The sequence below is a fragment of the Harmonia axyridis genome, chromosome 2 (assembly GCF_914767665.1).
Source record: "Harmonia axyridis chromosome 2, icHarAxyr1.1, whole genome shotgun sequence".
NCBI classification, from domain to species: domain Eukaryota; kingdom Metazoa; phylum Arthropoda; class Insecta; order Coleoptera; family Coccinellidae; genus Harmonia; species Harmonia axyridis.
The window spans coordinates 55,218,280-55,245,264 of NC_059502.1; the positions used below are offsets into that span (position 1 = coordinate 55,218,280).

A 26,985-nucleotide genomic window follows, 5' to 3' on the forward strand; every position below is an offset into this window, starting at 1 on the left:
TATTCCGTTTCGTTTCAAATTATTTCTGAATATTTAAACATTACTAATTGAATTTTTTCCCTGAAACAATTCCAGGATTTTATTTGAATAGTGTATATTCAAAAGAAATCAAGAAGTTAAGGTAAAATAAAAATTGAAGGATGGCGAAAAAGATGGTCCTTGTAATAAACTGAGCATGAACTACGAATTTCTCGAACTGTTCCACAGGGAATTGTTAGGAATTTCATCAAATCAAATCGAATCAATACATGTTTTCCTTCACTCTGTATAAATGAGCTATCAACTTTTCTGAAATTTGTTTCAATACCAAAAAATTTGGTGCAGAAAGAATTGAAATCGATGAAAAATCTCGAAAGTTCTTGGTCAAAAAACTTCGGCAAAATTTTAGGTGGTCGAGATTTTTTGCCGGCGAGTGTATTTCGAGAATATATCTCCTTTCAAAACGTCGAAACCACTTCACTTCCACACCGCCTGGATGTGACACAATCGTCGTAACTTTTCATCCCACGTTGAGGAAAAAGGAACAAGTCGAACATCGCGAAATGAGCTGGCTAATGATCCTTAAGGATCCTGACGGTGAACCCGTGAACCTGAAACGTCACCCAATGCACCAGTTTTCCCGTTTATTTGATGCCCTCTCACGAGCCAATTCCGATTTATATCAACCTGTCATAACGGACTTTTATGTCCTCTCTGGGAACGTTAAGTCCAGGACCCGACGGAGTCCTGGATCCTTTTCCCCATCATTTTTATGTGACACGTCGAAATGGACGTGGAGGTGGAAAAGGAGACGGACTAATGAGTGTGTCATATCGTTTTGGCTGCTCTCGGAAATATCTGAAACCTTTTTACTACGCCAATTGAAAAATCTGTACATGTCTGAAAATCGATTGGGGCTTACGGCTTTAGTACGCTATTCCAGATTTTCCGATTCCATTACAATTCAATGGAGTGTTTGTTAAAGAATATTGAACTGTTTCAGACGTGACTCTTTGGTAGTTGATCATGAGCAAAACAATTTTTTTAGGGTTTTCCAATAAGTGATTTCATCTCTATCAGAGCAACTAACATCTTTTGATATTTTACAAGTAAAAACAACGTCATTACTAAAAATAGAAAGATACTCGGGTCACTACAAAATGGTGAAAATTTGGCAGAACAAAAGCACTTTGAGTCGTCGCAAAACAGCTCCTCACCCAGCTGTTGGGACAAGTTAGTGATGTGGAGAATCTAAATAATGGTGGTGGCTCAAGAACAACTGAGAAAATTGATGATGTAGCCATTAGAGTTGACGAGCACCCAATTTCGTCAGTTTCTTGTCGATCCTGCAGTCTACCAACGACACTAGACCGTATTTTGCATAAACTCTGATCTTAAGGATTTCAAAGTCCAGTTAACACAGAAACTCAAGCCGGTCGATCACCAGCAACATCAAATCTTGGCTAATTGGTTCCTTGAAAAGCTAAAAAATAATCCGAATTTTCATCAAGAATCATCTTCAGTGATGAGGCCTATTCACCTTGGATTCTACGTTAATGAACAAAATTGCCACATTTGGTACTCTAAAAATCCTAGAATTATTGTTGATCCTAAACGTGTCACTGTTTGGTGCGGTTTTTGGGCTGGTGGTGTTTTTGACCTTACTGATTCGAAAATGAGACTGGTGGAACTACTTCAGTGAATGGATAGTGCTTCAGATCCTTGATTAATGATTTTTATGGACGGAAGATATCGATGTGGGCGACGTTTATTTTCAACAAGAAGGCTTTTCTGATTTAGATACTCGTGTTTGGATTTGAATCTTTTGCATTGAATAACCATATTTTGTGATAATTGTTCTGTGTAACTAAAGTCTCTATTATTGCACGTTTGAACCCATTTTTTGCAGCTATTATTCATTCAGTTCTTATTTCAGTTTCGCTGTTTATTTTTATCAAAGCTTTAATTTCTTAACATTTAGCAATTACGATATCACAATCTTCATTTGTCTGAGAAGTATTTCTCTTTAGACGAAAACATTAGACTAGTTTTACATATTCGATATATCCACAGAGTGAAGAATTATCAGATATAAAAGAAATGAGTAAAAATTCCATTACAGATCTGCGTTATGATTTGTGCAGTTCTGTAATTGATGTTTATATTTTCTGACATAGCTCACATTTTCAGGCGATGGTTTCTGTCTTCTTTTATTTTTTCGGGGGGTAATACTAAGAGATTCAGTCACCGTTACCTTGTAGCCAAAAGGAAAATAGCGTCTTTCAATCCAGCCCTATATTGAATTAGCGCCTAATTCATCCCTGATGTGCGAGAAGCTATCCAGTTTTCACTGGATAACCATTAGGAGATTCATTGCCGGTTTAGGGTATATGAAGAAGATAAATCTAACTCAGTGACGTGGAAAGGTTCCGACAAGGCAGTGTGAAGTTTGCCAATAATTTGTGGCTTCTTGCTGAGCTTCGGATAACACACCAGATGGACCACACAAGTATAACCGAGAAATTTAAAGATAGGAATTGGACAATTGAAAAAAATTGAGGAAAGGACCACCTGAGTCGGAAATATTTCCTCCAAAGAAATTCTCCACGGAAGAACCAATATTCCGAGAAAGGAACGCATAAATAATGAATGCACAAAATGAATTTGTTCCCAACTGTCTTATAATTATCTTGTGTAAGATCGCTTAGCTGTTAGGTGAAGAGTTATGTTGGGATAATTCCAATGTTAGCATTTATAAAGGTTTTGATACCTACACGAACTGTCTGGAGATCTATTTGAATTCTAAAATTGACATTAGATATTATTCGATATTCTATTTAAAATATTTTTGGTACCCAAGTATCAGTTAGACAGGAAATGAGAATGATTGTTCTGAATGATTTTTTTCTTTGATTAAGCATTCAATTCTAAACTACTATGTATTTTCACTGGCAGTAATTCAAATGGTTTTTGAAATATCAATAAAAATATGGAAATGTGTTTAGTAATTTTGTTCATTAGACTTATTCTTATTTTTATATAGAAAGATGTGTAAATGTTGTACGTTCTTTCAATCAAAAAAATAAAATTACAGGGTGTTCAAAATAATATTGTGCCTTTTAAATAACTCGAAAATCATTGAATGCAGGGGCATAATCAGGTTAGCACACTATTATTATTTTGCCACAAAGAACTCAACACAATCATAAAAAAAGAGTTTTCATCTGAAAAACAATAGTACCTAATGAATGGTCGAATTTTTTCACAATTTTCGATACAATATTCGACACCGTGTGATGAATTTCATCATCTTTAGATATTTCGAAATCTATTCGGAAAAACAAAGAATGAAACAGAAATTGTTCAGAATTGATTATTCAATCAGAGAAGAAGACATCTAAAAAAATATTTCATTTCCTGTAGGTATAAACGGAAGTGCTTAGATTTCAGAAGTCAAAAAGACAGTTCTCAAGAAACACCTAGTAGACACTAAAACCATATATAAAAAATATGAAGAATGAAAATCAAATAAAGTTCAAATCAACAAAGTAATACGGTACAATACAACAAAGCAACTTCCAAAAACGTGAGAACTTATCTTCCAATCCAAATGATTTCAAAGTTCAATAATGGGTTAAATCGAAGACTTCAGTAATTGGAACGAAACTCCATTTTAATTTTTCCCTTAATTCCGACACACCGTCAACAGAATCCAACACCGAAAAATCTCAAATTGATCGAAGTGAACTCCAGAAACCTGCTCCGATCGAAAATAATTGGATTCGCGGAAATTTTCGACGACCATTCGAATGCGCAAAACGACACGATTTGTCATTTTTTTCCTCTCGAACGTGGATTAGAAAAAAAAACGGAAAATCCCTTTCCGATCACATAAACCGACTGGAAATCGGATTAGGGATTACCGCTGCTCGAATTAGTTCTGCACACGAGCCGGAGGAATGTATCGAATGGAAAGCTTACCTGATGCTTCAGTCTGCCGCAGTTCGTGGCAGTGGCCTTATTGAATTCCCTCAGGTTGGCCATCTCCTCCTGGAGCATCTGCAGCTTAGCCTCGTACTTCTCGTTCGCGTTCTTGGCCAATTCCAGTTGACTGTTCAAATTGGTTACGTCACTCCTAAGCAAACTCAATTCGGTATCGAGCTGTTCGTGGTTCTGGAGGATCACGGTAGAATTGACGGCGGCTTGTACTTCCCCGAATTCGGTCCTGAGTTCGGAGACGGCGTTGGACAGCCACTTGATGGTCAGATGTTCGTTTTTCTCTTCTGTCGTCGAGGTCTGGACTTGAGGAAGATCGGTCGTGCCGAGACGTACCAGATCGACGTCTTTTCTGTAAAAGAAAGTCATGTTTAGTATCTTTATCTTATCTGTATACAATGCTGGACAGTAAGTGTCTTAGGATGCGATATAAATATATTAGAAAATGTACACAAAGATTGCAAAAGTAACATGAAGAATGGCAACGTTGTTTTCCTTAACACAAACAGTGAGAAACTGTGTAGAAACAAGACAAGAATACATCTTCAAATCTTCGTTACAAGCACAAACCTCTGCTTCATCCTAGACACTTCTTATGGTATAGGTAAATATCCTTCAAAAAAGAGTATCAGAAGAAAGAAAAAACCGAAATATAAACACTCTAGTGGAATCTTCCTGGGTTAGATGCTACAAAAAGATTTTTCTGAACTGCTAAATTCAAAGGCGATGGTTCACGTCTCGTCGCTAGATTAGATAAAGGTGCTTTATCCTCATCTGCATTAGTGAAATGGTCTTCGGTTTGGGATTGTGTTTTGTCTTGTAAAGACGTCTCTATTTGCAGCCTGTCAGTCAAACTTTTAATTTCATTCAGTAGTGTTGATTTGCTATGAAGTACAAATATCCTCTTGGCCATTTGTAGACATTGACTGTTATCCCAGAAATTTGCTTGGGTTGTCTAAATATGGTACCATACTTGTCATTGATGAACGGTGCTCTTTTATCCTGGAAAATAAAACTTCAACCATTTATTTACTCAATGTCAAGTTATAATGACTCTCCAATTTGCTGATCATGAATCGTAGTGTAGTTTCAGCAGTTGCGATTGTTGCATCTTCGTCCTTAACTTATGAGTGGTTCATTGCTTTCTGGGACGTTTCAAAAGACGTTTGCGCGTTTATTGTCTTATCTATATGCAATTTTAATATTGAATCCCGCAGATCCCGCAATTTTGATCCTCTGAATCATAACGTCATCATAAACGTGTTAGAAATGAATTTTAGATTGAGATTATTTTTCTTCGCTGCTTTTGACAAACTTGTTTGGCGGTTCATAAGGCTGATAATTACCAAAAAAGGCGCCATCAAGCAGAATTTTGATGTTTTTCATAATGCTGAATCAAAACTGTAACCAAAAAAATATTAAGCGATGAAAAAACCGACTTAAAATACAAGATTTTAGTTTATTGAACAATGATTACGAATCAGATATGATCAAAATTTTGTTTTATTGTTTCAATTCATGACTCACATTACCAACTAACACGTCATTCAATGAGTCCAGGGCTTCCCGCACAGGTAGTACTGCCAGTAACATTCCACTTTTTTCTCGTAAGCTTGACTTTTAGATGTGTCTGAAAATCAAAGAATTGCGCCTGGATCGAGATATTGAAGGTTAGGTGATGCTACAGTGGATGCTTGAAAAATTGATAAAAAACTGTTTCTTTTATTGGAAAAACTGTGTAAGCGAAGCAATGTCTTAATAAGTGTTATTCAGATTCTGCTTCATCGACTACAACTGTAGTACTCCAAGGAAGAAGTTTAGATCTAATGAAAAAGTTATTACGAGGTTGAAGTCTTTTCCAAAAGCAAAGTGAATCTTTCTGCAGAAAAGTTCAGAGGAGCGTTGAAGAACATGTATCACTCTTGAAGGTGACTATGTCGACTAATGATCAATGCAATGCGATCTTATTGTGCGCCCATCAGAGCTTTTCTCACCATTATTCGTTTTAGTCTACAGCTCGCCCTCTAGTTACATAAGTTCTAATAAACTGCAGTATCTGGGATAGATTCAAGGAGGTTACTACTTAATTTCTAAGAGTCTTTTGCCCAAAGCATTTTTTCTTCCTTCTCTTCGCAGAATCTGCTCTCGTCGTTTTCTGCTAGACTCATTCTCATGAGGTGCTTCCTGCAATGCCCTATATGGAATCCAGAGAGGGGGGGTAGCATATTTTTGCTAAGACCCAAAAACTTCTTAAATCTTGCAGTATCAAAGTTTCTTAGGAACTTTTTGGAATCATCCAGCCTAAGAAGATTTCGCCAGTGTTTCTCTTTCGGGTTTTTCCTTCTCCTGAAACTCTTTCTTGTAGGTACATTTACCTATAACACACAAAGGTTCTGGACTAATGAAAGAAATTGGTGTTCCTTTTCTGACAAAAGGCCTCTTTATTTCCTAGACTAAACTTCTTGCCTATTCGTTTCCTTTGGCACTCCAATGTCATCTTAAAATCAATGATAAGTGACCTCAATGTTTCGACTGCAGCCTGACTATTAGAAAATATGGCTTTATCACATTCCTTTTGTTAGGTAGATCTATAGTTTTAATATTTCTCTTCTTGGAACAGACTATACTTCAGATAACTTTGCCAATCATGAACCACAATCCGACTACCCACAATTTGGTTCGCGTTTAGACTACAAAGTGACTGACAGACACACAAACGTACACAATCTTCTTCTCCCTTTGATTGATGCGATCCATCTTGCGATCACACATTTATCGAACGACGTCTGGGCCATTTACGGGGGGAATAAATTCATGCCGTTTGGCCCAATTGGAACGGGCGCAAACAATGATTCGATTCATGTGGTCGGAGTATCGATTACGACGCACGATTTGGTCGTTCGGTGTATTGGCACACCATGAATGCCCGATTCCCGATATGAATCCGCAATATCTCCCGAAGGAGGGCTGATTTATTGCCATTCCAATTTGCCAAATTGGTGTTCAATCGATGGACCGTTTAATTATTAACATATCATTACGAAGTACGCTGCCGTGCCTGAGGGAAGGGAGGTAGTCGAGTATTTCTGTTCTGAAATCGCTTTGGATTCGGGTCATCGTGAGCAGTCCACTCAGCTGACTATTGAACTCCGGAGTGAAATGATGGAGCCATGTTTCATCCATTGCAAAATGCAAGTTTATTGCAATTGAACAGCTTCAAACCCTGCTCAGAATCATCAATACGTTCTTGCTTTTGATTGTGAGCTCGCGCGGCACCCATTTTGCACACAGCTTTCTCCTCCTTTCTCTTTTTTTTCCATATTTTTTCAAAAAACAAAAGTAGCTACACTCACAACGCAATATCTCACAAACAAACTAATCGTCGGACTGTGGTAAAATTTTGACACATATCGTTTGAAGGTTGGTACTAACTAAAAATCATATGGATTTTATACGAGCACAGCCATGTGTGCATCAGACCGGGAACTTTTCAATTGGCCTAATAGGTTATCAGAAATCATAAATTTACACTAATAATTCATTGAGAATTTGAAAACTAACATTGGAGATATATGTAGGCTTGGTTTATCGATCGTCTAGAGGTATGATTCGATTACCTGGCCTTTCGTCTTTTTCTGCGTGACTTTGTTGGATTTGTAATAATTAAACTCTTTTAAGTTATTTACATCTATTTACAAAGCCACACTTATACAGTACAAACTCGGTATTGAGAAGATCCTAATTACGTCTTAATTACAAGTTTCTCACTACGGTACTGAATTTCGTCTTTAACTCTAGTTTAATTACTCGAAACGTCTTCGTTTATCACGTCTTCGTCGTACTTCAAGTTTTCGGTCGTCTCGTCTCTAACTCGTTCGCGACTCGTCTTAATCTAGTCCGCGAACCGTCTTTTCGTCTTACGTCTCAAGTTGACCGACCGAACTTGACTCGTCTTAGACTTGCCTTCAACTTAACTCGTCTTCGACTTAACTTGAATTGACTCTCTGCCGATTGGAACTTACCCTGTTTCGAATATCGACCTCCCTTCTTTCGGCTTGACCACACCCTTAGGGAAAGTACCATCCCCTAGTCCAATAAGAATTTTGCCGTACCGCCCACAAAGATCTTCGCGGATTTCTGGAAATCGAATATTCTAGACTAGAACCTGATACACAGATGTGACACATCTGGTACGACCGTATTGTCTTCGAACTTTCCCAAGTGTCATGCCCTCGACACTTGAAGAAACTAATAGGTCTCCAAGCATCCGGTTGACCATCTCAATTATTTACAGGGAACAATAACTGGATCCTACATATATGTTCAATCAATCCCCAAAATATTCTGCTTTGAATTAAAATTAATGCCTCTAATTGAGCAGTACATCTAGTTCCTTATGAATGATTGTCGTGTTTGTACATTTAGAGTTGCAGTAATTAAGAATTGTTGACGCTCGCTGAAAGTATCAAGCATAAGCAGAGAAGTCTGTTTGCATCTGCGGAGATATAAGGGATGACGAGCGTGGAGGATGTCAGGTTTTCAGATCTGCGAGCATTCGTCGACTGTCGTAAGTGTGAAGAAAGTTAATGAGGGGTTGCGTTACGTCAAGAGGCTATTCGCGGTCACGCATCTCTACTTTTTCAATGGGTGTGACGTTGGTTTGGGTTTTCTCGAATTGTGAAGATTGTCACCCTTGAAGCAGTCAGATGAATTTTTATCGTTTTGGATCTTGGAATATCAGATCCCTGAAATGCATCGGAGTATGTTTAAATTGAAACTAGGTTTTATTAGATGGAAATTCACGACTTAGTGGCTCGTTGCTTGAGTTCAGGGGAAGGCAATGTACTTATATGCAGATAACGTGGAATCTTGATAGCAAACAACATGTGATTAATGTGAAGATGATTCATTCGCAATGTTATTATGTGAATTAAACGGTGCTTTAACCTCTTCAATTTCAATTTAAATTTAAGAGAATGAAAATGGACTTATTATATAATATGTGTATAACTCAAATTATAAACTGTTGTTGGAATTTATTCCTCGTTGTCAATTACCTTTATTTATTTTTCGATACAATTTCATTGTTATAATGTTATTACGATTAATCTCGAAACCAATACCTGCCCATAATCTAAATCGACGATCATAGCATTCACACTCCTCCCATTCCTCTTTCGCAACTAAACCTGCAATCTCCGCAAATTTGACCTCATTTGAAATTTTCCGCATTGAAAGTGGCCCCTGAATATTCAATATAGAAAGGTAATCTGACAACGCCACTCTTCCGAACGAGGTTTGGAAGAAGTCTGAACGAAACTGATGAATTGACGATATTTCAATGGCCACGAGGGACACGAGTGGCAACTTTTCCTCCCAGAATATCATCGGCGAAGGAATTCAATCGAGATAATTCGTTCCAGTTCGAGACGACTGAATGCCGGGGAAAATTCCATCATAAATTTCATTAACCGAAAATCAGATTGACTTCGTTCGGAGCGTGGAATTCCTACGGAACCCTTTACGTGGGAGAGAGGAGGGGTTAAGATTGCTCGTCACCGGAAGCACTGCGGACTAAGTTCGAATTGTGTTTTTGAGCTTAATCTCCACTCGAGTTCCGGAGGTGTGCAGAAAGTTGAAACGGCATTTTTTTCTGCTACTTAGTTCTGCAGTTGGTAATGGGTTTCCTTTTGTGAATAGGATTTGAGCTTGTCTCCAGGGTTAATGAAAACTGTTTTGATGAGGCTGAAATTAAGCTTCTGAGCCAACAGATGTACAGGGTGCGGCACGGAGGATGGATGGTTTTAAAAAAATAATAAAAGCGTTAATTTTTACTCAAAAACACATTTATTGACGGAATCAGATTCTCAAGGAAATAGCATTTGAGACAGTCAAGTGTGGAAAATCACATCAGGCATGTGGTGGCCGAAATCGGTGATGTAGTGCTGGAGGCGCATCAATGGACGTTATTCGCCCTCTCTTCCCTGGTCGCCTTGTTTCCAGGTTTGGCGATGTTCATTGGCCTCCCCGGTCCCCAGATTTATCCATATGCGATTTTTTCTTATGGGGACACCTCAAGGCTAGAGTATACGAGACCAAGCCCAAGTTGAGAGAGCGATGTTGGAGAGAGTCTACGCGAACTTCCAAGAGCGCCTCCAGCACTGCATCACCGATTTCGGCCACCACATGCCTGATGTGATTTTCCACACTTGACTGTCTCAAATGCTATTTCCTTGAGAATCTGATTCCGTCAATAAATGTGTTTTTGAGTAAAAATTAACGCTTTTATTATTTTTTTAAAACCATCCATCCTCCGTGCCGCACCCTGTATGTTACTTCACGTTGTAGCAGTACTGTTTTGCATTGATTATGAAGTTTATTTTTTAAATTCATCTGCGTTTTATCATAATTTTCGAATATCAAGTATTTTATCGCTACATGAAAATTTACATAAACTCTGTATAAACCCTCACATAATGATTTCTTCATTGTCAAAAATTATTGCAACAACTAAAAAAAAATTCTCGAAACTACTCTTTGAAGAGAATAGCTAAAAGATAAATGAATTGACTTGAGGATTACGTATTCTTCAGTATTCTTCCACATTAAATGATCGGATCACTAAATGATGATGGCCAAAGCATCTCAGACATAAAAGGCGCATATTATAAGTCATCCCTATTTCATGGAGCACATATAATGTATACAAATATTTTTCAGATTTGTGTAATATAGAAAATGTATATATTGATTTATTGAACTTACTATTGTATTAACTTACTAAATTTCGAATTTTAATATTCAAACATATTTTCGAAAAAGAAAGACGACAATTCAGATACATATTTTATGGTACTCATATATATATAAAATAATATTAATTTTTTATTTTTTTTTGTATATATTTTTTGATGAATTTTATTTTATATACCTATGATGTAATTATGTTCTTATTTTTTTTCACATATTATTTGTACTTGGGAATGAACCTGTTGAATGTAGGACTTATTATTATTGTTAATATCTCGGTCTCAGTATGTAGTGTTGCTATTTCTTCAAAGAACTCTAAATGTAGAATGAAGTTATTTAGCGGATATTATGAAAATTTCGCTACACAAATTGCTCAACATTCCATGTTAATTAATATGAAACGAGAAAGGTAGATATTCAAGAACTATGCCTTTCTTGGTTAACCGCCCGTGAAACTCTATTAAAAGGGTATCACCTTTGCCAGCAGAACAAAAACGTATATGATCAAAGGGTTCAATATTATAATGGTATTACAGACAAAATGCGACCAATCGAATTATATGAAAAATAATGAAAGGTTTTCCACATCGAACCGAAACAGTAGGTACCATTGGTTTCGGAAAATATTATCCAAATCCATTTTCTATTTCATTATTTGCACAGATTTTTTCAGAAAACGCCTTAGTAATAGTGATATATTTTTTCGAACACAGTTTTCTCAATAAAACGACTGCATTTCTTTCTATTCAAATAAGGAAGTATTAGATATCATAATTGAGTAATAAATGCAGTCATAGTTATCTCAAAATACAATTGAGTTGGACTATCGCAGAGATCTTTTTCTAAAAAAATATGGTTATTACAGAGATAATATACTCAAGTTGCTATGAGCACAAAAAATCTTCGCAGAAGTACCAACAATTTTTCTATGGAAAACGAAGATGTCAAAACACACGCCCTTTTGAAATCACCTTAAATGTGAACAAATTAGAATTATAAACTCTGAGTGTAGGTGCCGCAACAAAACTAGTGATGCGACGCTTGAGTTCAGGATGATAATCAAAATTGAGCAATATTTTATTATAACTTATTAATGCGTAATTTGAATTAGACGGTGATTTAACACCTACAATTTCTGTCTTCGAAATGAAAATATAGAATAGGAGAAAAGTTTGCTGTTAATGAAAAATCTTCAAATTAGAAAAAACAGTAATTTTTCTATGCTGAAAGGAGATTTCGAAACCCTTTGATCAAGACATCAACACTATTTCTTCCCGACCTTTTGAAACTACCTTTGAAGTTCCGCTACCTTTCGAGTATTTCAATATTTGAACAGGCTGAAAGGAGATTTCTTTGGGACCAGGTCGTATACAAAATCGACAATGTTGTTGAAGGAAATAGCCCGGTCAGGGGAAGGTCTTTGATCAGCGGGTTAATGGAATTTAAAAATTGTCGAGCTCTCGACGTGAAAATCGCCTTCATAACCTTCGCTCAATTCAGCCCTTCGTCACCCTCCAGTCCAGAAAACTTCCAAAGTTCATTATGACAGAATTTATTAGTCCTATTCGAAGTGAAATCTAATTACCGATATCTGGAATGAAATGAATAATTCATATCTGTGATTGGTCGTCTGGCTGTTCTGCCAGGAATTGAAGCGAAGGTGCCAGGAATTGAAGCGAAGGTTCGTTCGAATTTTACGAACCAGCAGGTATCCTGAATTCGATACCGTGAAAATTAACTCGATTCTCGAATTTCCAAATCCGTTTGGACTGCTCTACCCCGAGTTCACATGCCTTGCAGTATTTGGACGGTGTTAGCACAGAATGGAGTCTTTGCTTGCACCTATTCTGTATTGTTGGTGGATTAGACGGAATTCTGTTAACCGTTCCAATCAATTCAATTTGTGACCGCAAGCATTAGTGCATTGTTTGAAACGGTACGTGATTGTAGCTATAGATGCTGTGGTAATAGCTCCTTTATGAAGGGGTTTGCAATAAGAGGCTTCATTTCGAATAGCCCGCTATCTGGTCATCTTTTGACATTTGACAAGAAAAATACAACATCAAAAAAATAGAAAGGTATGTACATACTTCAATAAAGCCGTGAAATGTGCCTGAATGTATGATACATGAGTATAACTGACTTTAATGGATCTCTTACATATTTAAATCATAATATAAGAACCATTAACAAAGTTATATAGGGAATGATGAAATTAAGACTATTACCAGCTATTCATAGATGCCAACGAGCGGTTATCAAATGTATATAGGTACCTAAAAGACTTTTAAGCCATCTCATAATGATGCACTGTTAATCAAGTTTCAATGAATCAACGACTGCTCTCGCCATATAACTCCGACCTCATGAGAACTTCAAATATACCCCCTTACATAATTTAGAAACTGGATTATGTGCAATATCGCACAAGAAGCGTACATCTTCTCAACACTGGCAGCATCCAAGGTACGTACAAGAGATGAAATCATTATGAGCAATTCAGGGGGCTTGAGTTACTTTACGACTGTTTACGAAGTAACTTTCTGAACTGTCATGTAAATTATCCAACAAGAGGAGATGTATTATATCTTTCATGTTATATTTCGTCATGTTCCTCATGCAGACCATTTCCACCTCAGGAGATGAGGCTATAATTCCGTTTTATCTTACTGAACACGTTCAGATATATTAAGGTGTCGTACACTCATAGACTGTTGAATGTTGAATTAGTTTGGTTGAGGATTACATTTTTATGCACTTCTATGCAGAGATATATCTTTTTTTTTATTCGTTCTAGAAACTAGCACGATCCTGCTTAGAAAATTTAACTGTACTGGTATGAAATTACATGGCAATTATTCTTTTTCCTTTTTTTTAATTGTATTATCTTCAGATTTCAGAAGTTAATATGAAATCTGTCTTCCGATAGTTTGAAAATCCCAGTTGGCAAATGTCAATGTCTTCTTCAGTTTTCTAAAAATTTTTCAGTCAACCTTCGAATTTTGTCTACGAGCTTTATTTTGTATCGGTTAGGTTAGGTTAGGTTACTGAAGTAGCCACAAAGTTGGCAAGACAATTATTGTTGCTATTTACATATATGTAGAAATTAATATTGTTCCATTTTATTTAATGTTAGGTTAGGTTCAAAATGTCATAAAGTATTCCGACCAATATTCATACAATAAGCTTAGTTATTTGTAGAAAAACGCCATCGAAATATTAGTTGATTTGTGTCTGCATCATAAAGTTATTCTCAATCAAACATGTCAGCTTACGAGCCACATTATCGTCATTTGCGGGAGGTTTCAATTTTCTGCTTTAATATGAAGAAATCTGCGGCTGAGGCTCATCGAATACTGTCAAATACTTTTGGTGAGGCCGCTTTTAGTGAAAGAACGTACCGAGAGTAGTTTCAACGCTTCAAGAATGGTGATTTCGACGTCGAAGACCAGCATGGCGGTGGAAGAGAGAAGGTTTTCGAAGATGCAAAATTGAAGGTATCACTTGATCAAGACTCGAGTCAAACGCAACAAGAATTGAAAGGATCATTGGGAGTGATGCAACAAGTCATTTCGAAATGACTGAAAGTCGTGGGAAAGATTCAGAAACAAGGAAATTGGATGCCGTACGAGTTACAGCCCAGATATGTTGAACGGCGTTTGTTTGCTTTTGAACAGCTGTTTGCAAGGCAAAGACGGAATGGATATCCGCATCGCATTGAGAATGGAGATGAAAAATGGGTTCATTACGATAATCGCAAGTGAAAAAAATCATGGGGATACCCCGGCCAAGCTTCCACGTCGACGGTCGAAACGAATATTCACGGTTCCAATGTCATAGTGGTGGGACTAGCTCGGTGTAGTGTACTATGAGTTAAAGCCGACTTAAACAGTCACAGGCGATCGTTATAGAAAACAATTAATGCGTTTGAGCCGAGCATTGGAGGACAAACGGCCGCAATACAACGAGAGACATTATAAAGTGACTTCACAGCATGACAATGCTCGAACCCACGTTACGAAAGTGGTCAAGACTATACTTGAAAACGTTGAAATGGGAAGTCCTACCCCATCCGCCGTATTCTCCAGACGTTGCTCCCTCGGACTATCACTTGTTTCGATCAATGGCATACGGCCTGGCTGACCAGCACTTCCGGTCTTATGAAGAAGTACAAAATTAGATCGATCGTGGATCATTTCAAAAGATGAACAGTTTTTTCAACGCGAGATGCCCGAAAGATGGGAGAAGATGCCAGCGATGGACAATACTTTGAACCGTAAATTTATAACCAGTTTTTCACAATAAAGCCTCGAATTTCGAAAAAAAAAACGGCGGAAGCAAAATTGTACGTCTATGTATAATTTCCATTTTTCGTCGTCCCAAGTTACCCGAGAACGAATCGATCAAACGAACGTAATCAGAATGGTGACAGATTCGAAGAGAGGAACGACGTTTAGACGTGTCGGCATCGTGTTTTTTTCCCGACCTCGCCGCACTTTCGACCTCGGCCGATATTTTATTGTGCAATCCCGGGATCTGAGGGGACTTTTTACCTCGCTGATGCGGATTCGCTCGAACGACAGAACAATACGGCGTGGAATCGTCGCCTCGAATTTCCATGATTTGGGGGTGCGATTTTTTGATTTGCGGCTCCTTTGAACGTGCGGGCATTGTTGTGTCTTTTCATGCTGGAATTCTTCGACGCGCACTGAAAGAGACGTTCATTTCTCGGTAGGTTCGTCGGTTTGTTATCGTGACCTATTCATTGCTCGTGACGTGTGTGGTGCCCTTAATATACTGCTCAGCATGGGACTTTGGAATATTTTCTATGGAGGGGGTGTTTTGGATGAAATATAGTAGATTGGTTCTAAAGAAGTGAAATAGTTATTTATAGCACAGGTGCAGAAGGCGTTGATTTCCTTCCACAAGTTTAATTTTTGAATGAACGAGTGCTAGAATGAGCCTTCCTGTAAGTATTATACATTATTTTCTCAAAAAGTGGTGTTCTTCGCATAAAACATGCTATTTGTGATAATATAATCATAAAAGCATAATATTCAATGGTTAACAGACAATTTTTCATTTCCGAAAAAGTACCTCCTCTCGAGCGGGACTCGAACCCGTAACATCCGAATCACTAGTCCAGCGCTCTTACCAACCAGGTACTTTTACCGGAAATAAAAAATTGTCTGTTAGCCATGAGATATTATGGCTATTATAATTAATTTCAGACATTAACCAATGTTTCTAAAATGATTATAATTTTAGCATTCTTCTTCAAATACTAAAAAAAAAGATTCCGCAAATTTTTGCGAAATGTTTGAATTTTCCTAATACAGATAAATACACAGGTCATTGTTTCCGTCGGCGATCTGGAAGAATGTTGGTCAATGAGACTAAGAATTTCTTTGCCGAAGAATATATTGAATATTCTTTCAGAAATGAAGTGAAAGTAGCATATAATATATTTGGAGGGGGAAGTAAACATTCTTGAACGATTAAAAAAAAACGTAGTAATTAGTGTACTATAAATATATCTTCATTTAATAAATATATCTATATTCTTGATGTTAGTTTTGAGCGTAATCAAATTTAAATCTAAAGTGTACCTACTTATATAAAAAACAAGTAGATAGGAACAAATTTTGAGTCCTAGGTCGGAAAAAAAAAATCTTTCCTAGACTGAAAACAATCCGAGAAAGTTAGTTGCATAGCGAGGGTAAGAATACTGAATCAGATTATTTTGTAGTTTGAATTTGCTTTGAGAAACCAGATAATCTGTATGATTCCAGAAATAATTCAATTTAGGTTTCCTAGGAATGATTGTTATTAGCAATAGAGAAGAAAATATTTGTAATATATTGAGCTATTAAAATGAAACATGATGAAAAGAAGCTTTCATGATATAAATGAAAAGGGGTTGAACACCTTTGAGCACTTTCCCAAAAAAATTGTACATCACTTTAACCGGGGCTTATCGATCATCGTGCGTTAGACTAAGAAGGATTGGTTACCTCAGTGGTGAGGAACCGTAGACCAATAAAACCAAATAAGACGTAAGACCCTTGGAATTAGGTGCTTTCATAATGAAAATTCGAAATCGTTTATATCAGTCATCGTAATCGTTTATTTTTTCAGATATGATAAAAATAACTGTCAAATTTTTAGTTTTGCTCAAAAACTACATTGATCTTCTAAGGAAATTCTGCAGTGAAAGAACATTATACAATGAAAATTCGAAAAAAATCATTTAAAAATGTATGCATCCTTCTTGGCAGGCAATAGTCAAACTGGTGGAAAAATCTGAGCTGTTGGTACAAATTAGTAATGTGACGTCGAAGCAGTGTGCGTTGCTCAAGATCAACTGAAAATATTGATGATGTATACCGTAGTGTTGACGAAAACCCAGGTTTGTTGATTCTTCGTCGACCTTAGGAATTTGGCATTCTACAAACGACATTACAACGTATTTTGCATTAAGACTTATGTCTTAAGGCTTTTAGAGTTCTGTTAAAACATTTGCTTACTGAAAATGACATATGCTCCCTCTATCTATATTTATTACACTGAGGAATTATTCATATAATTTTTTTTTCTGAAATTTTCCAAAGTTGGGAGATATCACCAAACTAAAGGGTATAATGGAAGTAGAATCGTTTCAACACCGATGCGCTCCGAAGAACTAGGAAAATTCGTGATCAAGTTTGCTTAGTCGGAATAAGAGAACTAATAATCAAATTCGGCTTGGAAAACAGTTTGAAAGCAATACGTACGTACAGTTTGTGCTCGTGCAACGATAACAAACGGAATCAGATAATTTGGTTACAATGAAAATCGTCCAACCTAATGTGTTTCACTACCCGTATTTCCAAACAGTTTCTGTCTCTATCTTTTAGTCTTCTACGCTCATTAGCATTCAAATATCAGCCTAGTTACCGGACGGTGCCGACGAAAAATTTATAAAAAAAATGCAAATACCTTCCGTTATTCCTAAAACGGTGGAGGGATTCGAGGAGAGTCTTCGGAACGACCGAAAAAAAAATAATTCCGACTGAATTTTCCCGCCATTACCGACGCTCTCTCTCTCTCGATCCTGCCAGAGATTAGAGCGTCATGATCCGAATTAACTCGATAAAAATTCAAATTTAGAGTGGGTGGGAAGCGAAGCCTGTCGCGGAAACTGAATGTTTAGCCGCCCATTTCGATTGATCTCGAACAACGTACGTTATGTGCGATGGACACCTTTGCGAGCGATAGCCATTGTACGTGCCTTTCGTCCGTTTTGCAATCAGATGCCGATTTCCAATCCGTTTGACTAAAATTTAATGTTCCCATTTACCTCTATCACGTATGCTATTTCCTCTATTCCGTATGATGTAAATTTCAGCCCTCGTTTCAGCCAATGAGTACAACTCAACGGTCAGCTCATAAATTGAAAAAAGAGCAACAGCAAAGCATTTTCATAGAGTGTTTTCCAATTAGAGGTGCCATTCGGATATTACAAAAAAAACGAGTGAAATTTAGGAGGAATCAATGAATGTTTCTTTCATTGTAAAGTATATCATTAAGTAAAACGATATCAGTCAATTAGCCTCTATGGTTACGATTACGTTACGACACATTTGCGGCTGTATGTCCTCGATAACTTCACGAATGCCATATTTAAGGCTTTGGATCCATTATGGAGAATTGGCATAGACCTTATCTTTCACGTGACCCAACAAAGAAGAGTCTCAAGGTGTTAAATCACAAGATTTTGAAGCTTTTGTGTTCCGTAGTGCCGTCTTGCTGAGAATAAACGTGTAATAAATTCAACATAGCTCAGTATCAGAATCCATTCACCGTAACGACTCATTTTCGCCTTTCCAGGACCCAATCAGCGAAGATACGACGTTGCTGGTGATCGACAAGCTTTAATTCTTGTGTTAACAGAACTCTAACATTACATTACATTACTATTACATGAACTATCAAATGTGACGTGAAGCGCGCGTAAATGAAAATATATCAGTGATACGATATTTCACTCAATTCGCGAGTTTCTCCACAAAAAACGCACTTCCCATAGTAAATCATTGTTTCCTATTAATTCAAAATATATTCAAATAAATATCTAAATATATCATAAATTTAGGAAACAAACTTCAAGAGCGCCAAACGACGTGAAACAACCGATGACACTAGGAGAGCAAAAGTTGCCAAACCTTGGATTTCAGCAGGTAGACACAGAAAATAATAAATATTCAGCTCATCATAAATTCGACAATTAGGAAAATATCAGATTCCAAATATTCAAATTTGCATATTAAATCAGAAATGAATCAAATAAGTATATTTCATTCAATATAATATACATTCATATTGATATAGTAAAATTGTGGATTTAAAAATATTTCACAAAATCCGACAACGTGATCTAACCGTATTGGGGACATATAAAAATTGCGTATACTTCCTCTATCTATATTTATTGATCTATGAATAATTCCAATACCGAAAAAAAACAAACTACTAACTAATACTACAAACACACTAACTGCAGGGTAGTAATTAGTCAAGAAGATGTCATATACTTTTTATTTCTGTAACTTTTTTTAATGAAATACAATCAGTATGAATCTACACCTGAAGATTCGAAAAATCCGATATACCGGTTTCGCCCTTATTAGGGATCAACCAATATGACAAACAAACGAGTTATGCGGTACTGATGATCCCTAACAAGGGTGAAACCAGTATATCGCTACTCTCCCTCGATGACATGCATTCTCCTTGGGTTACTTTCGATTATTATTCCTACGTAATAGCGTGGAAATCTTCTGTTTGACAATGCTTATGTTGATGGCATTTTTGCTGATACATTAACCAGATAGATAATTAATATCGTACCTATGATATTATTACACACTTGGAAATTGTACTTCTTTTTCTTTAATTCATTCACTACCAAGTATCAGCCATTTTATTTATTAATATGAGCATACCCCCTAATACTATATGGCTTATAAATTTCGATATGATTCTTTCTTATCTTTCAATTTATTGTGATGATTTCAATCGTCTTCATTTTAATGTATTATATTATGTAATCTCTAACATTTATTACTCTTTTAAGGTTCTTTTCTTCTTTGTTTACAGTTTTAATTATAATATAGACGTCGTCAACTCCTGGTGAAAAGGAAGGATTAAAGGATATTTTTAGAAAAAGAGAAGGCTTATTGGGGGCCTATTCTGTAAACAAATACATAAACCAATCAATACACCTATATACGAATAGACAGAGTTTTTGCTGAGGTTTTTATATGTTCTCTTGTATCACGAGTTGAAATGTATGATGCCCCGTTCACATTTCCTTTGCTAATACTGAGATTTACCGACGCATGCTTAATTTTTTATAGAACTTTTATTTTTGGTAATGTAGCCGACAGATAAAATGCTAAAATGTGTGTCGAATTTCATCTCAGATGCAAGATATATTGTTGTGTACGCACTTTGCAAAGAACATAAATATGTTATAATCCAAGTGAGAACCCCATATTGGCACATATTGGCGAGCAATTTTGTTGTAATCTGGGGCTTGAGAATAATGAATGATTATTATATTTTATAGATTGAATCCTTTTATCTAATAGCATGTATAAGAAACCTTTCCGAGAAGAGCTCCATATAATGGATGGATAATTTATATTTATTAATTAAAGGCACAATTGGTTTATTAAAATTGATGTTCGCCAATCTGAGAACTTCCATGACTACATTTGCATTATTGAACAAATATGAAGGGTTTACTAATAGGATCGATAAATTTGAAATGGTTGTAATTGAAACACTGTATTATTTTTTGACATTTCTTATGACATTTATGTTCAGTAGGTTATGTCATTCAATCTTGAAAAGATACGAACTTCAATAACGTTCAGAAATTGTTGAATTTTTCCATCAAAATCAGTGTTCAATCCATGGGAATATAAACGAATAGGACAGTATTTTTCAACTTCCCAAAAGGCTATTAAGTCTTCGACCGAAAACGAGCCCCAGATGGATCGTAGAAACACCACTTCTATCTATCTTTCGGTCACGCATTCTTACATTTCTTTTCTGCTGTGTCTTCGAAGAGACTAGCGCAAGTTGCCAAGGAAAGTAAAAACAATTATTTAACTTCCGCAGACACACGCGAGCACCTCTAATGGAATTGGTCTGAGGAAAACTTCATCACTCAAAAATTAAGTAGTAAGCGAAATGAATTATGACGAAATTGGGTAGACTGTTGGATCAATATTTCTGTCAAAGTTAACTCATGTCGTAAATTTGTTGGATATCCCGAATATGAAACCGCCATAAATTTAAATCCTGAAATCCGAGAACCGAACAATAAAGTTCACATCATCCTGTTCCTATTGAGGTCGTTTTTAAGCGTTGCGAATCTATCGCTCTATCATTTTGTCACAATGTCCGTATTTTTAGAATTTTGAGCCGAGAATGTCCCCAAACGATAAGGTTCTCCTCAGTGAGTCGAAAGTTGTTGTTTGTAGACGAATCTGTCATCCAATTTAATTCATGATAACGTTTCCGGGATAGTTTCTGATCTCAAATGCCAGGGTAAAATTCGTTATGAGGGAACACCATCACGTGACATTCTCGTGATCTGTCAATAGTTTCCCAGAGAAGGAAAGACAAAAATAATGTTGCCAGAACGATTGGATGATCAGTAAAAGTTAGGAATATTACAATAGTTCCAAGTTCCAAGTTTCGTCGAGAGAAAATACTTTATGAGTATTTTTGAAAATTTTCACAAAATTAGAGTTTTGCCTCTTTTGTAATGATATTTTGTAGGATTTTTGAAATACATCAGTGCTTTGTTGGAATACCGTATCATCAATTATTTTGCGAAAAACGAAAAGTTAACAAAATCATAATTTTTTTCATTCGCAAATTGAAATACTATAATGTAGATTATTGTTTAAAAAATTATATGTAAACCCAATAAAAGTTGGTGATATGTGAGAAGAAATATCTATAATATCTAAAAACTGACGGTAATGAAATTTCAGATATTCATATAAAATAACAGTTTCAAGTTTCATGCAAAATTCCAAGCTGACCCCAAGCATTCAAACCGTAGAAAATTCAAGAAGAATATTGGTAGAAAAATACTCAATATTTCCGTGATTACAGAAGCGATCTGGTTTAGATTTTGCGTGTTTTTTGTGCAAAATTTTGTGTGGATAGAGTGACCAGAATCTTGGAAAGTTTCAAAAAACAAAGACTTAATATTTCAGTGATAACAGATCAGACCGTGTTGAAATTTTGTATGAATATATAGAATAACAATTCCAAGAATTTCATATCAATAGCGGCATCAAAACTAAAGAAAATAAACAGAATAGAAAAGAAGAGGAGAAATAGCACTAGACGACCGAGGTACTTTTATCATTTTTTTTTAACTTTTTCGTTTTCTCAGAAAAATGTTTTTATCGAAGTGACAAAAGACAATATTTTGATAGCAGGTAGTCTAATCCAATTTTTTGATGGTATGACCTTCTGAAGATTAGTTCAGTAAATGTATTACATAATCATCGAACTTAGGGGGCATTTATTTTGGAAATTGAGAATTCAGGATTTGTTGAATTTAGAAGCATCATGCTCGGCATCATGTGAGGATAACATACATAATTATTTTTCCTAGCAAAATCCATCACAATTAATGAAAATAAGATCCATTTCGAAGAACAAAAGTTATGATCAAATTTTGTACACAATATACAATATTTGATACACCTTAATATTATATTTCTCAAAGTCAGAAATTTCCCGTCATTTCCCCATTTTTTATTGCAAAAATGTGGAGAAGGTTTTTGTTCATGATATTGAGAATAAGTCTAATAAACTCTAATTACTGACAACGCATATTTCCGTGCTTTGTTCATTTTGTTCTTGTTGATAATTTGAAAATTATTCAGAATAATGCAATAATTGAAAGAGACAGCATTTGAGAATTGAATACTCAATCATATCGGAGAAGGAAAAATAAGGAAAATCAGAATATTAGCTTTCATTTCCTGCTGGTAGGTTTAACCGGATTAATCGGTAGTAACTAAGGTCACAAAACTAAATATCAAAAACATAATCTCAATTATAACTATGACTAATAGGCACCTCAACTTGATACACCTTGTAGATATCTAAATTTCAATCAAGTCTTATCTGCTTTTACAAATATATTTCGGTTATTTATTCAATTACTTACATTTTCTGATTCTGATGATAATATCAACAGATGATTTGGCATCAAGCTTAAAATTGCAATTTTATATCAATATATTTGCATTACTGAAATATTGACCTTTTTTTCAATATCCTCTTTGAATTTTTCGGTTCTGGTGTTGCGAACAACATGAAATTCTACATGAAGCTTGAAATTATTATTTCGCATCTAAATGCAAAATTTCAGCTTTTTTTTCAGGAAAACCACATTTCGAACTGCCTGATCTGAGTTTCTAGTCACATTGCGTCAATTGACAAATCCAACTTCGGTATTGGAAAAAAAAAGTTTCTCCTGTTCGAGATTTATCGTGTTTACGGCCGGGCGGCCGGACTGACGGAATTGAATTTGTCCACGGATTGATCATCAGTGAATCATACCTATTCTTCTGAAAATATTCTCTGTTCGAAGTTCGAAACATACAAACTTCGTGCCGAAATAGGGCTCGAAAATAGTGAATCCATTTTCGATTTTGAATATTCATTCCTACAATCCAAACAAGAGTAGCAACCCTCGTATACACATAACCGCTTTGAAACAAATTTCGCAGAATAAGATCCTTGAAAACACCTCACCAAATATTATTATCCGGTTAACTGAACCAAATTCAAATTCGACGCTGAAAACTTTCCCAAAACTCCCGAGAACAAACACGACCCTTACCTCAACGTCTTCAGCGCGTTCTTAATATCCTCCAACTCCGGCGTCTCGTACAACTTCCTCCTCAAATTCTCCTCGATCATCTCCAAATCCTCCCTGCGACGATCAAGTAGCGCGGTCACCTGTTTGCTCAAAACACGCAACTGTTCCCTCAGCTCACTGGGTCCGTCGTCGTGCAGCGTCGCCTCAAGAACGGCGGCCGTCGCGACGGCTGTCCCGATCAGGACGAGTATAAAAACGGAGCACGGCATCTCGATTCGCGGAGATCGAGCAGCCTCTGAGAGTAGCGGAAGAACTGAATGGCGGCGAGATAGCCGACATTGTTTTATAGGAAGAGTGGTCACGTCGCTGGTGCTCAGGCGCAGGCGTCTTTAAGCCAGGTGTGCGAAGGTGTCTTTATTTTTCCGGGGGGGGTAGGCAAGTGTGCGTGTGGAGACGAAGAAGACACCCTCGCAAAAGTTGACAGAGGTCCTATTAGCGTCCTTGATTTCGTTATGCGGTGTGTGGAATTGGGATCTTCTCCGACCCTCAACACTCACCGGCGCTGAATGTATTGTTTATTTTTGGGTACGGATTGCTGAGCGGAAATATCTGAAACAGTAAAGACCCTTTCCGACGTTATCTGGAATCTTTATGTTATTTTACACGTTAATTTTATTATTTTCTCTTCATTTGATTGCTATCCTCGCAAGGTAGCCAAATGTGATTATATGATAGCGTAACATAGATAGATTGCGGTGCAAATGGCCATCAACCTTGGGTCTTCAGCCTGATCTTTCAAATACAGTCCATTCAGGAATTATTGACATCGAAGTAGGTTTTGAACGTCTAGTCGAGGCATCATTTCTGGTTATATCATTAAAAATTATTGTGGTTCATCATAGAAATTACCAGTTCCTAAATTTTCTAAATTACGAAGGAAAGCATACAGTCATGATTGCATAAACTGGAAATCAGATTCTATAACGTAAAAATAAAGTAGAATGCTTTCACATTTCAAACAAATCAAATGAAAAGATACCTATTCCTTTAAGACTTTAAAAGTCGCCGATGAAAGACCCAATTGAAGATCTTTGAAATATTCTAATTCCTTATAACCGAAGAATCTTCAATCATTGTTGCATTCTTGATGAACACCTCGATGAACACTGGATACCTGTTTGCAAAATTCTAATCATATAAAACGTGCTATTTCATCCCTGGATTTACAGATCATTTCAACTGTGCTAGCAAAACTGCTGAAGAAAATTTATTGATAGATTTGAATAGTATATCTAAGTGAATGGAATGGCAATATCATAAAAAAGAAATAAAATTCAAAGAATCCATTCAGTATATTGAGAATTTCAAAATTGCAGTTGTACTGTAACTTTCAAAATTGGAACGAAAGAATACTTTTAATAGACAATATATTAAAACTGTTCATGACATGTATGATTGATTAAACTTATATGAAAAATATAGATACCTATTTGTTCATTCAAGTTTTCTAGCTTTTATCTATTATAGGAATGAATAAAAAAGAAAAGAAGTACAATTTCCAAGTGTGTAAATATTTTAAGACATTACTTATCTATCTGGGTAATGTTTCAGCAGAATGCCATCAACATAACCATTGTCAAACAGAAGATTTCCACGCCATTACGTAGAAATCAAAATCGAAAATTACCCAAAGAGAATGCAAGTCATCGAAGGAGAGTAGCGATATACCATTTTCACCCTTGTTTGGGATCATCAGTACCGCATAACTCAACCCAAGATGACGAACAAACGAAATAGCAGGCACTTTATTGAATTATTATTATTTTATTATATTAAAGAAATGTTTTTATGCCATTTGCTATCAAATTACATATAGTATTTTCCTATAACGATTTTGATGCGCCCTCCAACTACTTGAAACATTTTTGCATGAAATAATTTTTAATTTGTGAATTTTAAAATTTTATTGTGTTCTGTTATTATCTTTGATTGGTTAAGAGCTGATGAAATTCTCAAAATCACTCTTCTAAATACATTTTTCGATCGAATACTTAATACAAATTCTATAAAAAAGAATTTTTTGGATTACTCATTCAAGATCGAAAAATAGGTTCAACATTATTTAATTCCAAAATAGAATATGATTGAACTATAGATGCAATGTGAAGACTTTGTTCACAGTTGTCATTTATATAGCTTAATATCAGCTTTATCGGTTATCTGTCCTTCCACTTAGCTAATTTTTGATCATCTGAGCTGTGATCTAACTCACGTTATACCAATTATCTGCAGCGAAGTTATTGATTCAACAACCCAATTTTGAAATAATTCTCCATTCATAGATAGAGTACCTTCAACCTTCACTCTTGCATAAACTTGGCAAATCTGTTGGTTCTTCTTTCTAGAGCTTACTGTTGAATAAAACTGCCATTTTCAAATATCCAAGTTTTATTTGGATAGATGAATTTCGATAGTTCACCTAAAACCACCTGTATATTATTACGCCGCCTTATATTGGTCTTTTCCAAGCCCACAGTTGGTTCAGGACCAACAGGTATTAATATTGATGCCCTTTTTACAAGTTGATCGGCTTTTCCGTTAAGAACATATAAACAAAGGAAACAAAGTAGCAACATGTCTCAATAAATCGATTTGGCAGTGAAAATACACTCGGACTGCAATAATATCTGAAACGCTGAAACACAACTTGACAAAACAAAAACTAGAAGGTTTATAGAAACAACAGAACGTAAAATAACAATTTTTGAATAGGGATTCAAATTCACCGAATTTGAAAATTTCAACTAGAATGATTAGAGAATAAAAAAGCTTTTTAACTCAAACACATCCACCATCTATTTCCCATTCGAAAACAATTGGAGGCTGTTGCCACCCTCAGGTTGTTTCATCGGAACAATGTCGTCATAAGAATTCTTTCTCCCTAATACAGAACATGAAAATTATTTTTGGATTCTTCAAATCTCTAAGGTTCTTGAGTTTGGGCGGTTCAACTGTCTGTTCAACATCACCTTTTGACGGTAAGTTCAATATTACACTGTATCGTGAATAATGAACCGAACTCTCCAGTTGAGATATTCAGCGATTTTTGCCCAAGACTCACACTATAGTGGAGAGGTGACTCTGCTGCCACGCGGCGACCATCATAAACCCGCCGGGGCAGCACTAGAGTGTGGCGCAACACCTATATAACGCCACCTCTCGGGTAGATAGAGCCAGTACAACCTGTTTTTTTAAATCTTCGTGAATTCTTCGTTTCTGAATTCTGGGGGGAGGGGTCAAATTTTCGTTAGGTCACCCTGTATATAATTATATCCCAGAGAAAATTGAACTATCTA

General features: G+C 36.1%; 1 protein-coding gene across 1 annotated transcript in view; it reads right to left on the minus strand.

Annotated features, from left to right (window-relative positions):
- LOC123672242 (protein scabrous-like) overlaps window positions 1-23,929 on the minus strand; it is a 78,744-nt gene extending 54,815 nt beyond the window's left edge. Inside the window, exons 1-2 of the mRNA XM_045606270.1 lie at window positions 23,651-23,929; window positions 3,961-4,327 (exon numbers count right to left, since the gene is read on the minus strand). Of these exons, the coding sequence (XP_045462226.1) occupies window positions 3,961-4,327; window positions 23,651-23,898 (615 nt within the window). The 5' untranslated portion in view covers window positions 23,899-23,929. The remainder of the gene's footprint in view (window positions 1-3,960; window positions 4,328-23,650) is intronic.
- Window positions 23,930-26,985: the final 3,056 nt, after the last annotated feature.